This window comes from Quercus lobata, chromosome 9, assembly GCF_001633185.2.
Source record: "Quercus lobata isolate SW786 chromosome 9, ValleyOak3.0 Primary Assembly, whole genome shotgun sequence".
In the NCBI taxonomy this organism is placed as follows: Eukaryota; Viridiplantae; Streptophyta; class Magnoliopsida; order Fagales; family Fagaceae; genus Quercus; species Quercus lobata.
In genome coordinates, this window is record NC_044912.1 from 5179088 (window position 1) to 5195045 (window position 15958).

At 31.9% G+C, this 15958-nt stretch overlaps 1 protein-coding gene across 1 annotated transcript; it reads left to right on the forward strand.

The window, feature by feature from the left end:
* The first annotated feature begins 1221 nt into the window (after positions 1–1221).
* Positions 1222–15420, forward strand: LOC115960527 (TMV resistance protein N-like). Its single transcript, XM_031079465.1, has 9 exons — positions 1222–1330; positions 2454–2972; positions 6521–7616; positions 7732–8025; positions 8134–9003; positions 9086–9816; positions 10803–11716; positions 11808–12086; positions 14754–15420. The coding sequence occupies exons 2-6, from the start codon at positions 2482–2484 to the stop codon at positions 9752–9754; spliced, it is 3420 nt and encodes a 1139-aa protein (XP_030935325.1). The 5' UTR covers positions 1222–1330; positions 2454–2481; the 3' UTR covers positions 9755–9816; positions 10803–11716; positions 11808–12086; positions 14754–15420.
* The last annotated feature ends 538 nt before the right edge of the window (positions 15421–15958 follow it).

A 15958-nucleotide genomic window follows, 5' to 3' on the forward strand; every position in this document is an offset into this window, starting at 1 on the left:
TACGTTTGGGGTCGTCAGATTTCCGAATTTAGCTAGGTTAGAATATTTCTGTTTACATTATCTTCCTTCAAGGTTTGGGCTTCCATAATTGGTGCAAGGTTTGGAACAAGCCTGGTAACATTGTCGGACAGTGCTAGTTGATGGGCTTTAGCATATCTTTTGGACCTGTCGTTTTCCCTATATTTCTTCTAAGGAAAAGCTTAGGAAGGCAAATAGTGCTGCTAAAAATTTAGTGAATGGACTATTGGGGGCCTGTTTTCTTACATGGGACTGAAATCTGAATGTGTTGAATATGCCCACCTAAAATAAAATAACAGAGAGACCATAAATAAATAAATAAAAACAACTCAATTTATTTATTTTATGCACAACTTTTTACTCATTGTTTTTAAAAATAAAATCATACAATTGCTTAAATTAGCAGCAGGAACCAAATTGTGGATCCCACCTTCAGTCCCCATGAGAATATGAGGGTAGGATGAGTATGGGTATAATATATATATATATATATATATATATTTTTTTTTTTTTGAGAAGAGGGTATAATATTTTTAGTTGTGATAAGTATGGTATAATATTTTATTATTTTTCCTAAAAAAATATTTTTTTATTATTATTTTTTTGATGGATTATTATTTTATTTTATGATAGAAGTATAGAACAACTCTTTAATAGACTCCATTTTATAATAAAGTCTAAAGATACTTTAAAAAAGCCGGGGCCATTACTTACACACTTCAATAAAGTTGCTGAGTTACGTAAGTAAAGTAAAATGAATTATTATATTCCTAAAAAAAAAAAAAAAGAAGAAGAAATATATATCTATATATGTATGTATATATATATTTTTTTTGAGAAGGTATAATATTTTTAGTTGTGATAAGTATGGGATAATATTTTATTATTTTTCTTAAAAAAATATTTTATTATTTTATTTTATTTTATGATAGAAGTATAGAACAACTCTTTAATATACTCCATTTTATAATAAAGTCTAAAGATACTTTGTTTCTCCAAAAAAAAAAAAAAAAAAAAGTCTAAAGATACTTTTAAAAAGCCGGGGCCATTACTTACACACTTTAATAAAGTTGCTGAGTTACGTAAGTAAAGTAAAATGAATTATTATATTCCTAAAAATAAAAAATAAAAAATAAAAAAAAATAAAAAAAAAAAAAAAAAAAAAAAGAAGAAGAAGAAATTCACGGCTGGGCCATATATAAACGGACGACGCTCTCTCTCTCTTCATACGCACAAAACTTTGCAGATTCCTTTTAAACCAGCGATCAGACGATAGGAGCTTCACAGACAATACTGCAATTCTCCATAATCTGTAAGTTTTCACTTGTTACTTGCATCCTTCTCTTCTTTTTTTAGTTCCTCTCTCCTTTTATTTCACTCTTTATCTTTCTAAATCGTTTCCTTTTAATCCCTTTTTTTTAGCCTTTTAGAAATCTATGCTTATAAATTTATAATTATTGATTAATTAAATTATAGTTGAAATAAAATTATTTGGTTTACCAAAAGAAATGAAATTATTTGAGTTAATTAGATATATAGAATAATCTTCATTAAGAAACTCATAAAAATTATATTTATATTAACCTTTTATAATTAAAAGTTAATTATGTATAAGTATTACAATTAAAATGGACTAAAAATGTTATACACATACTTAAATTAAGTTTCATACTTGTGAGTTTGTTCGCAAATACATAATTGTGAACTCATTTGTTAAATAAATAAACATAATTAAACAAAAATATTTTTGAGTTAAGTTTGAACCAGTTATAAACTGTTGGGTTTATTTTTATGAATGGACTATTGGGGGGCAAGTTTTGTTGTATGGGACTGAATATGCCCACGAATTAAGAGAGAGAGAGAGAGAGAGAGTAGATATTAATTAGTTGGATTCACTAATTGCCAATGGATTTTGCGTATATTGATTAGCTCGGAGACATGGAACATGTACTGCGGGGTTTACATGCTTGGTCATTGGTGTACCATGTATGCTATATATATGATTGATTTCTCATGGGGGTCAAGGCTCAATTAGCATGCATGCCTAGCTAGTCTGTTAGCTTTAATTACTCCATTCTTAAGGCCTTTGTTCATGATGAAGCATCAGAATTTGAGTTTAGTGCAGCCCCTGAATCTTGATACATAGATTTTGTAGCTTCCATTTTTTTTTTCTTAATTATATTTTTTAGGCTTCAGAAAGAAGAAAACAAAACAAACAATCTAAGACAGGTCTTCCAATAAGATTTGAGAAAACTTCACAAAAAATACCCTTACAGAAGACAAGTAGACAACCACCAAAGACATGCTTAATTTTGATTTCGAACGAAAAAGAAATTATATTGGCTTTCATGCATTCTTGAATGAAATCTATAATTTATAGCCTCTAATTGAATGAAATCTTGACGAGTATCTATAATTCTATATTGTGATTCAAGGTTTACTTGTAAGCTTAGATTGGCTTTCATGGATTCAAAAAGCCAATCTTTCTCTTCTTCTAGCCACAAGTGGAAATATGATGTCTTTCTAAGTTTTAAAGGTGAGGATACTTGCAAGAATTTTACAGACAATCTATACACTACCTTGAAACAGAAGGGAGTCAACACCTTCAGGGATGATAAAAATCGAGAGATAGGAGAACCTAATTCACATGAGCTTTTAAAAGCAATAGAAGAATCATTGTTTGCTATTGTCATTCTCTCCCAAAACTATGCATCCTCAACGTGGTGTTTGGATGAACTTGTGAATATCATGGAATGCAAAAAAAAGATGGGGCAAATAGTTTGGCCCATATTTTATGATGTGGATCCATTTGAGGTGCGAAAACAGACGGGAACATATGCACAAGCATTTGACAAACATGAAAAACATTTCAAAGATGATATAGATAAAGTTCACACATGGAGAGCTACTTTGACAGAAGTGGCCAATCTCTTTGGATTTCATTTACAAGATAGGTAAGTTGTGCTAATGTCATTATTTCTATTTATATATTTTATTAAATAATTGTCTTCATTGACATGCGAGATTTATTTTTTATCTAGTTGTTAGGATGTCATTCTAAGGGAAAAATGCCCAAACACTCCCTGAACTTTGAATTATTGGCCAAGACACCCTCTGAACTTTTTTATTGGCCAATACTCCCTAAACTATACACACTTGCCAAACCAATACTTCAATTAATTTCACGTTAAAACACTAACGGAATAAGAGCATGTGAGAATCATGTGACCTTTAAAAACTAACTAAATCACTATTTACAAGATTGAAAGAACGGAGAGGAGAGACTGACAGGCAGAGAAGAGAGAGAGAGGCGGTAGCACCATCAGAGTTGATATCTTGTGAGAATATTCCCTTACTGTCACGCACTTCATTTTCTTCAGCCAGAAGGTTCAAATCCAGATACCTAGTTGATGTTTTGTGAGCCCGTTTGGCCATTTCTGAGATTTGAGGCTGCCCCAGAGAGTCAATAACACTGACAAGCTTCCTTTTATTAAAAAAGATTGGGTTATAGATGTCTTTTCTCATTGTATCCGATACGTTCGTGCTCTGTCTTTTGGTGTTGTCTCCAAAGGCTTGTGAAATTCTACTTTGCATTGGCCACCATTTTACTGGTAAAATTCTTTCCGCAGAGTATTTTGAGGGTTCCCTTCTGACAGTGTGAAGATAGTTTCCCCTTGAGAATGTTGAAGTTGTCACGAATATCATGTTATTGATGTTGATTTCTCTTCCAAGTGAGACTGAATGTTTACCGGTCCGAATAGCCTGAGAAAAACTATTTTGAGCCAGTACATCAGCTTTATCTACATTTTCAAGGAAGGCAATGGATAACAGGACAAGGTTTTCTTGGTTAACTCCTCAGCAAGACAATCAACAAGAGTTTTCCCCCTGAACTTTATATCATAATCATTCATTTCTTGCTGACCAATGATTGTGTTTGAATTAATCTTCCCATCTTGGGAACTCAGATCCATAAAAATAAAATGTTCCTGGCTTCCATGTAATTTTTGAGCAAGGGCAAGTGCTATTTTCTTCTTACCAAGCCTATCAGGTCCAACAAAATTAAACCATATATATGCTCTCAAACTTGCTCCATGGCATTTTTTACTTCTTGCTTGGTAGCAGGCTATCGTTTGGCTAATAACACAAGTTGCTTCGTCTTGCCAACCAACCCTCTCAGTTAGTGCTCTAAATAGTGTCTTTAGGTATGAGTTGTTTCTTTGTTGGAACTAAGTTCCAAGCTTTTCCTCTAGTGCTTCTACTGCCTCTCTCTCTCTCTCTCTTGCTCTTATCTCACCCTGTCAATCTCTCCTCTCTCTTCTTTGTGTGTAAATAGTGATTTTGTTAGATTTTAAAGGTCATGTGCTCTTATTTTGTTAGTGTTTTATCATGAAACTAACTGGAGTATTGATTTGGCTGTTGTGTATAGTTTAGGAAATAAATTAGCCAATAAGAAAGTTAAGGAGGTGTCTTGGCCACTAGTTCAAAGTTCAAGGGGTGTCTGGGCATTTTTCCCTCACTCTAATGCTTTTGACATGACAATAATAATCTCTATTTTTGGTTGGGTACTAGTCCCTTTGAAATGTATAATTACTTGGTACAAATTATAAATTATTGCAAATTTACAATATAACACTATAAGGGTAGTTCTTTTAGACGTAAGATTATCTTCATATGTATAACCTAAATTTTTAGTTGTAGCTTGACATTGTCTTCTTTTAGATGAGGGATTATTTTTTTTACATGGGAAATTGTATCTCCTTACTTTTCTACTTTTCAATGCAGAATCCACTTGAATTTAAAATGATTTACAGCAAATTTTCACTTTTGACTCAAAAAATAAATAAATAAATTTTTATTCTTTACTACAATAGGAAATGATATATTCACAATATTTTTATAACACTTTCACTACAAATCCTAAGTGATAAGTTGTTATTAGTTGTTATAGGTGGGCAAAAAAGTAATTTAAGTTGTGAGATTCAAATTAAAACTAATAACAATTTACCACCTATGATTTGTTGTGAAAATGTTATGGACCTGACACTTCTCTACTTTGATAGCTTCACCTTAATGAAGCTTAATATGAGTAAGATAAATAACTTTATACAACTGAGGCCAATCTTGTAGAGGCTTGTCTCGACCAATTTGATACTATTTTGTTGTCATTCGAGAATAGCAAATGTGCAATATTCATAGAAACAATACGTAAGAATATTTGCACATGACAAACAATATATATGTGTGATTATTTCACCGAGAAAAATCTTTCCTCCGCCTTATTATTCCCCAAATGGGACTCCAAAAAAATGTTTTACCCTTTATATCAGTCAAGTTTCTGCTCCCCTGTCCCAGCCAAAAAAAAAGTTCTAAAAAGAAGAGAATCCTCTTCCAACAATTTGTAGTGGATTTAAAAATTACTCCTTCATATTAGCCAACCCCAACAAATTGTTATAAAATTTTTATTTTAGGATTCAAATAACATTTGAAAAAAAAAATTTGCACTTGTATTTCTCTTTCATAATATTTTAAAGGTTACACTTCTATAATCATAATGGGGCATCCATTTCATTAATTAAAAAACAAAAAAAAAAACTGATGTGGTACGTGACGTGGATGAACTATCAATTACAAAAATAAAAATAAAAGTTATCCTATTTTTTTGTTCCTTTAAAAAAAATTGTAATACCGTAGAACCTTGTTTAGGAGTTCATGCACATAATTTCAATAATTGAAAATGAAAGTTAGGGACTTAAACTAGAGAAAATAAAGATGAATTATTTTACACATTCTTAAAATAAGCAAAAGCACATATAGAATTTCTTGATAATTAATAGGTACTCTTACACAGTTAAATTATTTGTCTAGATTTCTCTTTATAAGTTATTATGTCGATAAATATATATTGATTTTTGATATTATATTTAATTAATACTATGCTTTAATAGAAATTACAATGTATGATTAAATTATGTTTTATGTGAAAAATAATTTTTTTAAGTTTTTATTTATTTATTTATGACAATTAAGATATTAAGAATTTAATTTATTTTAATATTTATATTAATTAAAAAATTTTGAATCAATATTGTGTCAAACTATGTCTTATTCTTACCCCGAAACTAAAATCCTAACTTCAACTATACTTAATAGAATTGTTTATATGTGACTCCAACAGTAACTCATTTCTTTATTCTCAGTTATTTGAATTTTGTAATTAATGTTCTTGTGTTTGAGTTATTGAATGTACTTAGTTTTCTTCTTCTCAATGTGAGATTTGCTAGAATTTGAGGGTAATTTACATTGAAACTTAACACTAAATATATGCTTTCTTTTGGGAGGTGTAGGGTAATATGGGTGATCAATTGCATTTCTTGATTGCCTCTCTTCTTTGCAGGCATGAGTCAAAATTTATCCAAGATATTGTGGTAGAGATATTGCACAAATTAAGTTTAACACTAAATATGGTTGATTCAATTGCATTGCTTGATTGTCTTCATTGCAGGAATGAGATAGAATTTATCCAAGATATTGTGGAAGAGATATTTATCAAATTAAGTTACAAATTCCCAAGATCAGATACTAGTGATTTAGTAGGAATAGATTCTCGAGTAAAGGAATTGATGTCACTTTTGGCTATACAATTAAACGATGTTCGCATCATAGGGGTTTGGGGGATGGGAGGAATTGGTAAGACAACTCTTGCTAGATTTGTCTATCATAAGATTTTTAATTATTTTGACGGTGGTAGTTTTATCACTAATATTAGAGAAGAATCTGAAAAACATGGTTTACTTTCATTACAACAAAAACTTATTTGTGAAATTTTGATGGAGAGAAGTATGAATATTCAAGATGTTGATAAAGGAGTTCTTTTGATCAAGCGTATCATGTGCAATAAAAGGATTCTTCTTGTTCTTGATGATGTAAATCAATTGAACCAATTACAAAAATTAGCTGGGAAGCTTAATTGGTTTGGTCCAGGTAGTAGAGTTATTATCACAACTAGAGATGAGTCTTTGTTGAGAAGACATAACATATTTAGAATATATGAGGTTAAAGTATTGAATAATGATGATGCTTTTCATCTTTTTAGGTTGAAAGCTTTTATGAGCGATTGTCATACCAATGGTTATCTAAAGTTGTCTAAACAGTTTGTAAATTATGCTAACGGCCTTCCATTAGCTATTGAGGTTTTGGGTTCTTTTTTGTTCAATAGAAGTAAGAAAGAATGGGAAAGTGCATTAAATAGGCTCAACGAATTTCCTGATAAAGATGTTATGAAAATACTTCAAATAAGTTTTGATGGACTTAATGAAACAGAAAAGGAAATCTTTCTACATATTGCATGTTTCTTTAATATGAAGGAAAACTATTATGTGGAAAAAATACTAGATAATCTTGGCTTTGACCCTAGATTTGGTTTAAGGGTCCTCATTGAAAGGTCACTTTTAAAAGAATTTCAAACTAAATACAAGATGCATGAACTATTACAAACGATGGGTCAAAGCATAGTTCGTAAAGAGCATCCTCAAGAACCGGGGAGGTGGAGCAGATTATGGATATACAATGACATTCACAATGTATTGGTGAAAAATTCGGTAAGTGATCATTTGTAGAACTTAAGCATGTGCCTTATAATGTTATTCAACACAATTACAATTTGAATAACTCTAGTATCGTGCAATTCACCTATCCCTTTTTCTTGATTATCAGGGAACAAGAGAAAATCAAGGCTTAGTCTTAGAGCATTCAAAAGTTGAAAAACTACGTGAATATGAAAGAAGATATTGGAACCTAGAAGCCTTTTCAAAGATGCCTAACCTTAAATTGCTTATAATTCATGGTGTTCAACTTTTGCATGGCCCCAAGCATCTTCCTAATAAATTAAGACTTCTTGATTGGAGTAAGTATCCTTCAAAGTCTTTGCCATCAGATTTTCAACCAGTTGAGCTTGTTGAACTTCACTTGTTGCATAGCAAAATTGAACGGCTTTGGAAAGGGTCAAAGGTAAGATTGTTATTTAAGTACTACTGATACGATTTTGTTTTTAATTTTCAATTAATTATAAGGTTTGTTAAATCTAACTCTTCTACTATATATTTTGTACTTGAACAGTACTTGAACAAGTTAAAGTTCATCAACTTGAAAGGTTCTTTAAATCTCGTTGCAACCCCTGACTTCACTGGAGTTCCCAATCTTGAGAAATTGGTTTTTAAAGGTTGTATAAATTTATGTGAGGTTCACCCATCTATTATGGTTCTTAAATGGCTTACTCTTCTTGATCTAGAAAACTGCAAAAGCCTTAGAAGTCTTCCAAGCAAGTTTGAAATGGTGTCTCTTGAGACTCTTATTCTTTCTGGCTGTTCAAAAATCGAGAGAATTCCAGAATTTATGGGAAATATGGAACGCTTATCAAAACTTCACTTAGATGGCACTGCTATTACTAAACTTCCCTCTTCAATTGAACGTATGACTAATCTTCAAGAACTATCATTTCGTGGATGTAAAGGTCCACCATCTAAACTATGGAATAAGCTTTTTCCCTTAAATTTATTGCCAAGAAGAAGCCAAAATCCTGTGAGCTTGTTATTGCCTCGCCTTTTAGTTTTGGGTATGTGTCCTTTAACGACATTGGACTTGAGGGACTGTAATCTTCAATCAATCCCTAATGATATTGGAAACTTATCTTTAATAAGGTACTTGAATCTAAACGAAAATCACTTTAGTTGCCTTCCTGAAAGTATTGTGCAACTATCTGATTTGTCGGAAATTCATTTACGCAATTGCACAAGACTTCGTTCATTGCCACAATTGCCATCAACGACTGATTGGATTGAAGCAGATGGTTGTACCTCATTGGAAACATTTCCAAATGGAATTGAACCACAGGATTTCGCCCAAACACATCTTTTGTTCTTCGATTGCTTCAAATTGGCTAATAACATGTTATTTAATGTTCTGAGAATGCTACTAGCATTTCATCAGGTCTCTCTCTCTCTCTCTCTCTGTGTATATATATATATATATATATATGTCAATTCTAAACATCATGGTTTGTATGTTTCAGGAAATCTGCAAGCAATCTGCAATATTGGGTAGCTGTGCTGCCTTTAATGTTGTTTTTCCAGGAAGTGAAATTCTGAAATGGTTTAAACATCAGAGTGCGGGGAATGTAGTTAATGCACAAGTTACTCATCCGAACAAAAATGTGAATATACAAGTGCCTTCCCGTTCAAGTAATAAGTGGATTGGAATAGCTCTTTGTGTTGTTTTTTCATGCCCCTATTCTTATGCTTCTGAACTTCCGGATTTTTTGAGATGTCACATTCTAATCAATAAACATGAAGGTTCATACTTTAATTTAGGCATTTGCGCTAGACTGGATGGGAGTAAATCACTTCACCTTTGGATGTCCTATATACCCTCTCAAATGTTTAATGAGAATGAGAGAGCAGTATTGAGCCAAAGTGATGAGAATGGATTCATACAGATGGAGGTTAAATTTCAATGGGATTTCAACCCAGGTATTAAGTTTAAGAAATGTGGGTTTTGTCTACTATATGAACAAGACATCGAAGATATCAAAGAAATGATATCGGCTCATGATTGTCATGATTTTGACAACTCAACTGAAGGAATCAAAATTAAGCGAAGCCGTGATGAATATGAAGGGGCTGGAGCTAGTGGAGAAGGCAGCTCTAACAATGTCCCACACTCAAAGAGGATTGAAAGATAGAGAATGGATGGGCTCATGCTAACTCTGATTGCAACAATTCTAATGAAGTTGGCCTAGTACCAGTAAGTCATCGTTATATAAACTCCGTAACTTCCTATATACCTTTTTTTTTTTTTTTTGGTAACTCTGATTGAAAGGAATTACGTTAAGTTAATGTTGCATAGACTATGTAGCTTCCTTTTTAGTCTCAATTCTAAAACTTCTATTTTACATATTCTAACAATATATGTAAGTGAGATTTGGAATTGATAGGCTTAACTCAAGAAATTGTATTCTTGACAGATTACCTACAAGGTGGTTCTGAAGATATTTTGGCTTACTCACTTGAGCTTTCTCTGTTGAGTTCTCTGTGTTTTTTTTTTTTTTTTTTAAATACTCAGCTTGGGTGTGAATCAATTTGGAAAAGGACCCATTTTCTTCCACTTTTGGTTTTGCTTTGAAATTTGTTGGGTTTCTTCTACTTTTATTTTATTTGGACTTTTCTCCTTGATTTTTCATCTTTTTATCCCTTCTTGTTTTGTTGGATTTCAATTATTGTTATTTTTTATTTTGTAATTGCTTAAATGCTTGGCTTAATTTGGGTTAGTTTTGAATCTTGGACTAATGGGGTTAAATAATTGCAAAGACATGGGCTGTGTTACTTTTTTTATTTATTTAAAAAGTCCTGATTTTATCTTTGGTGCTGCTGCAATTTGAATTAGAACGAGTAACTGCCTTGCTGCAGTTTATTACTATATAAAATCATTAAACCGATCAACACATAAAAAATGAGAATCTATATTTCAGTTATGGCTGACATGCTGGAGGCTTTTACATTATTTGTTTTTTGTATGTTATAGTGGCTACTAATTGCCAAAAAATCTGATGCAATTAGAAGGTACCTGAAGTTTTTACTGGACAGCTTTTTGTATCACTGGGGGCACTTGTTTTTGTTATATGTCCCCAGATTGCTTGTTTAACATCCAAAGTAAGCTTAGTCTGGTTGAGATTGAAAGTGAATATAGGCTAATTTGAATTATTGAGAGAACATCAAAATATTCTTGTGCAGGTGCATGGAACTGTATAAGAAATGGTGAAGATCATCATCTGGTTTCCCAAAGTAATTCCAAATCATGTGTTTATTGGTTGGCTAAGGGTTCGCAACAGATTGTCTACAAAAGATTGAATGTTTTAGTGATATACTAATCTTGATGCTCAGTGTGTTGTTTGTAAACGAAGAATTAAAAGTACGGTTCGCTTATTTTGTGATTGTTTCTTGATGGTTTAACCATTAGATTGCAGGGACTACAGTGAATACACGTCACTCATTCTTGTAATAAGTGGATTGGAATGGTTGTGTGTGCTTTTTTTTCACTCCATTATCTCAAGAAGATATAATGAAGGGTTGTTATATCTCTGTCAATAACCCTAGAAATTCCAGATGTTTCGGATTCTTAAATCATAAATTTGTTCAGACTGAATCAGATCACCTTTAGCTGCTTTATATTCACCCTGAATGTGTTTCTGAGAATGAGATAGCAGACTTTAGTCAACTGGATGAGAATGGAATCATTCATACGGAGGTTGAATTTGATTGTAAGCCCACACTTTGAGTGTAAGAAATGTGGGTTTCGTATGGTATACAAGCGAGACATTGAAGAGATCAGAGAAATGATGGCTCAATCCAGCAACAGTAGCTGCATCCTTTTGAGGTATTGAGATCTCATGCAATAGCTACACCTTGTAATCATCAAGAGGGTGTAGATGTTGATGCTCGACATGATTTTGACAATTCAACAGAAAGTAGCAAAATGAGAAAAACCGTGATGAATACAATAGGGCTGGACCTAGTGGTGAATGCAGCTCTAATGATGTACCACACTCAAGGAGGATTCAAATATATACAAAGAATGTATGGCTCAAGGTAGCTCTGACTTTGGTAACTCTGATTGCAGGGATTCTAATTAAGGTGGTTCAGGACTAGTAAGTCACTATGTTTCTTTCTATTACAAGTATTTTATACTCGTATTTTATATTTTTTTAATTTTAAATTCAGAAACTGTTTTTATTGCAGCCCTGATTTAGTCTCTGTAGTCCTCTTTCTTTGACTTTCTCCACCAACGGTAACAAAGCATACCCCTCTCTCTCTCTCTCTCTCTCTATATATATATATCTTTCTCTCTCCCTTTCTGTTCTTCTCTGATGTCAGAATTTTTGAGCTAATCTTTTCTTTGTTGAGTATGTCGGCCTCAGTCACTCAACATCTGCACTCACCTGTGGTTTCTCACTCTTCACTCTCTCACCCACAGTCAGCGACTCCTAAAGCAGTTGCATTCAGTATTGTCTCTGAAAGGTACATAAATGTTTTTCTTTTATTAGTCTCATACCAGAATGCACCATTGTTGTCCCTTTTTTTATTAGAATGATATTTCTGTGTAACCGTGTTTGATGTAATGCGATCAAGACATATATGTGAAAATATAATACACTATATCATCAATAGATTTGACCATGGTCCATGGTTTTCTAGCTACCATGATTTTATGTTTTCCATAATGAACATAATGTATTCCTATTTATGCCATTCATTGGATTCATTGTAGCATACAATTTTACATAATAAGGACGTAGCAAGTAAAACAACTTCTGTTTTAACATATTCTAACAATATATGTAAATTTTGGTTTGAATTGATTGGCTTAAATCATGCAATTCTGTTCTTGACAGATTGCCTACAAGGTGCTCATGAATGAGCTCCATTGTAATTTTTTAAAATGAAATTTGGCTTATTTATTTAAGTGTTCTCAGTTGGGTTTAGTTTCTTCTTTTTATGAAATGGTTTTTTCTTGGTTGAAATTGTATCTTTTTTTCTGCTTAGCTTGTGTGCAAATTGATTTGTAATTTGTAAACAGGCCCATTTTCTTCAGTTTTTGGTTTTTCTGTGAATATTGGTTGGATTTCTTCCACGTGTATTTTATTTGGACTTTTCTCCATAATTTTTTATCTTTATATTCCTTCACGTTTTTCTGTATTTCATTTAATTTTTCTAATTGTTTAAGCATTCGGATTAATTTAGGTTAGTTTGGAATCTTTGAAAAATGCAAAGACAAATGCTATATTGCCTAAAAAAATTGGTCCTGCTACATTTTTAATCCAAATGTATAACTGCCCCACTGCATTTTATATCTACTAGCCACGAACCCGCACATTGCGCGTGATAATTGTTTTTATGGTAGTTTTATTAAAAAAAAAATTACAATTTAAACTAATCTAATAATGAGTAATGTATTTCATAATTATATTTTTGTTTATTATAGGAACAATCATAAATGTAATATAGGAACAATCCAAAACACCAAAAAAATGTAAACTAAAAAAAATTTAATAAAACTTAACAATGATTAATTGAACCGATATTAGGATAAAATTTTGTTTTTGATAATCTATTAAGGTTATTTTCTTCGTAAAAATTATAATTTCGGCCGCCCAAAATATATTATCAAATAAACAGTTATTAGCAAAATGTAATAATTAAATTTCTATACATGCGTTGTTATAAAATAATAATAATAAAAATAAAATTGCAAAAGTTAAAATTTGTCACCTATCTGATTATTTTTGTTTGGCTAACCTTTGCTTTTCTTTAAATAAATGGCATTATAGAGTACTTCTAATACAACTATTAAGAGTACTTTGTCCACAACAAAGGATTAGAAAATAAACAAAAATTAGTAAAGTCTCATAGTTTAATATCTAAATTAAGCACTATAAAAAATTATGCTATTTAACAGAATAAATACCGAATTATCCAAATCATGCTATGTAATAGAATAATATTATATTTTTATATGCTATATTTAATTCTTTAGAACGCAATAGGATAACATTTAACCCAAAAAAAAAAAAAAAACAACAACAATAATTTAAAAAACAAAACTAAATCGCATTAACCCAAAATAGAGTTTTAAAGAATATAAAAAAATTATCAATCTAAAGTAGAGATGCAAGAAAAATAAAAAAAAATCCACCAAAAAAGTTAGAGAAAGAGAGGGAACTTTTTTTTTTTTTGTGAGGGAAAACTATGCATAAAATAGAAAAAATAGTGACAAATTTATAGTAAGAGGGTGCGAATAAGAAGAGACAAAAATAAAGGAAGATGAAGGGAAAGAGGAAGAATGATATTAATGTAGAGGGTAGTGGGGAGATGAAAAGGTAAAAGAGGGAGAAAGATTGAAGAAGTAGTAGGGAGATGAAACGGTAAGGGAGAGAGAAAGGTTGGAGAAGTGTAAATATTAAAAAAAATAAATGTTAAGAACAATTATAAGAAAATTGAAAAAAAAAAAAAAAACTAAAGCTTGAAAGGCTTCAACATTTTTTTTTTTTTCCTTTAAGCTGAAAAGGCTCACAGAAAACCCTAAAACTGAACTAAAAAGGCTTTGGGTTGAGCTTGATAGTGAAACTAAATAAATAAGAGATGGACTGGATTAATTATACAGATTTATTATAGGGTGATAGTGGAAGTAAATAAATAAGTAGTGGGCTGCATTTATAGGGCTGAAAATTGTAAAAACCATTTTAAAATTGTAGGACAAAATATATTTTTTTTAAAAAGAATGACATGGCAGCTGATGTGGCACAACGTGAAAACAGCAACATTAAACACTACGTTTCAGCTTTTAGTAGATTTGCTATAACAAATCATTAAACAAATAAATACAAAAATAAATAAATTAGAAACTCTCATTCAGATGATGGCAGGTTCATCCATTTTGAAGGATTCTTGAGGCTTTCACAATGACTTTGTACGTTATAGTAGCTTCTAATTGCCACAAAATCTGGTGCATTTAGATGGTACTTGCAGCTTTTACTAGACAGCTTTGGCATTGCTGGAAGCACTTTCTTTGTTATATGTCCCAAGATTGCTTGTTTAACGTACAGAGTAAGCTTAGTCTGGTTGAGATTGGAAGAGAAGATTTGCTAATTTGGATTACTGAGAAAACAGTGAAATATTATTTTGCAGGTGCATGAAACTGTACAAGGAAGAAATGGCCCAAAGTTAAATGGTTAAGATCATCTGGTTTCCCAAAGTAATTCCAAAGCATGTGTTTATAGGCCGGCTAACGGTTCACAACAGATTGTTAACAAAAGATTGAATATTGTAGTGCTGTGCTAATCTTGATGCTCAGTGTGTTCTTTGTAAAAAGAGAATTCAAAGTAGGATCACTTAATTTGTGATTGTTCTTTCTCGATGAGGATATGGTGAACCATAATGAGCTGGTGCATAATAAAAAATCCAAAGTTCAGTTGGCTTGAGATTATGCTCTATGATGAGAAATCCATTTGTGTCTGGACTGGCATTTTGGTCTGCTGTGTATCATATTTGGTTTCAGAGGAATGCTAGTATTCATTAAGGAAGACTACCTCATGAAGAGGCATGGTCAAAATGATCATGTGGGAAGTGAAGAACAGAGTTGAATGTAACAGTTACTGCAATTCTGTTCTAAACGGGAGAATAGTAGTAGTTAATGGTCCTTGTTTCTGTTATCTAACAGATAAGGAAATTTCATTTTGTAATGTTTATGGTGTAGGCTGTTTCTATATTGATGTTGGATTGTTTGGTTGTGTTTTGGACTGATTGTACATCTGTTTCTATTGAAATGAATTGCTCACTCTGTTTCTATTGATTACCTTGGAGACGTGGAAAATGTACTGTAGTGTTTACATGCTTGGTCATTAATGTACCATGTATGCTATAAATGATTAATTTGTCATGTGGGTCAAGGCTCAAGCCAGGCTTGAATATAATAAAAACAGTACTGCCTAGGCATGCATGCCTGTTCGGCTGATGATGAGTATTCAATACTCAAGAATGTAACGTCGTTGTCAGCTTTGTTTACTCCATTCTTAAGGCCTCTGTTGTTGTTGATGAATTAGCACCAGCATTTGCATTTAGTGCAGCCCCTTGAATTGGATACATAGATTTCAATGATGTACCACACTCAATGAGGATTGAAAGATATATAATGGACGTTACTCTAATTATATTAACTCTGATTATGGTATTTCTGTTTGAAAGGATTGTAATGAAGGTGGCCTGGGACTGGTAAGTCATCGTTACATTGACTCTGTAGCTTCCTATTGGGCATATATACTTCGTTTTTTTTTTTTCGAATTTAGCTGTTAGAATTTATGTTAAGTGCAGCCCTTTTTCCATAGACTCTGTAG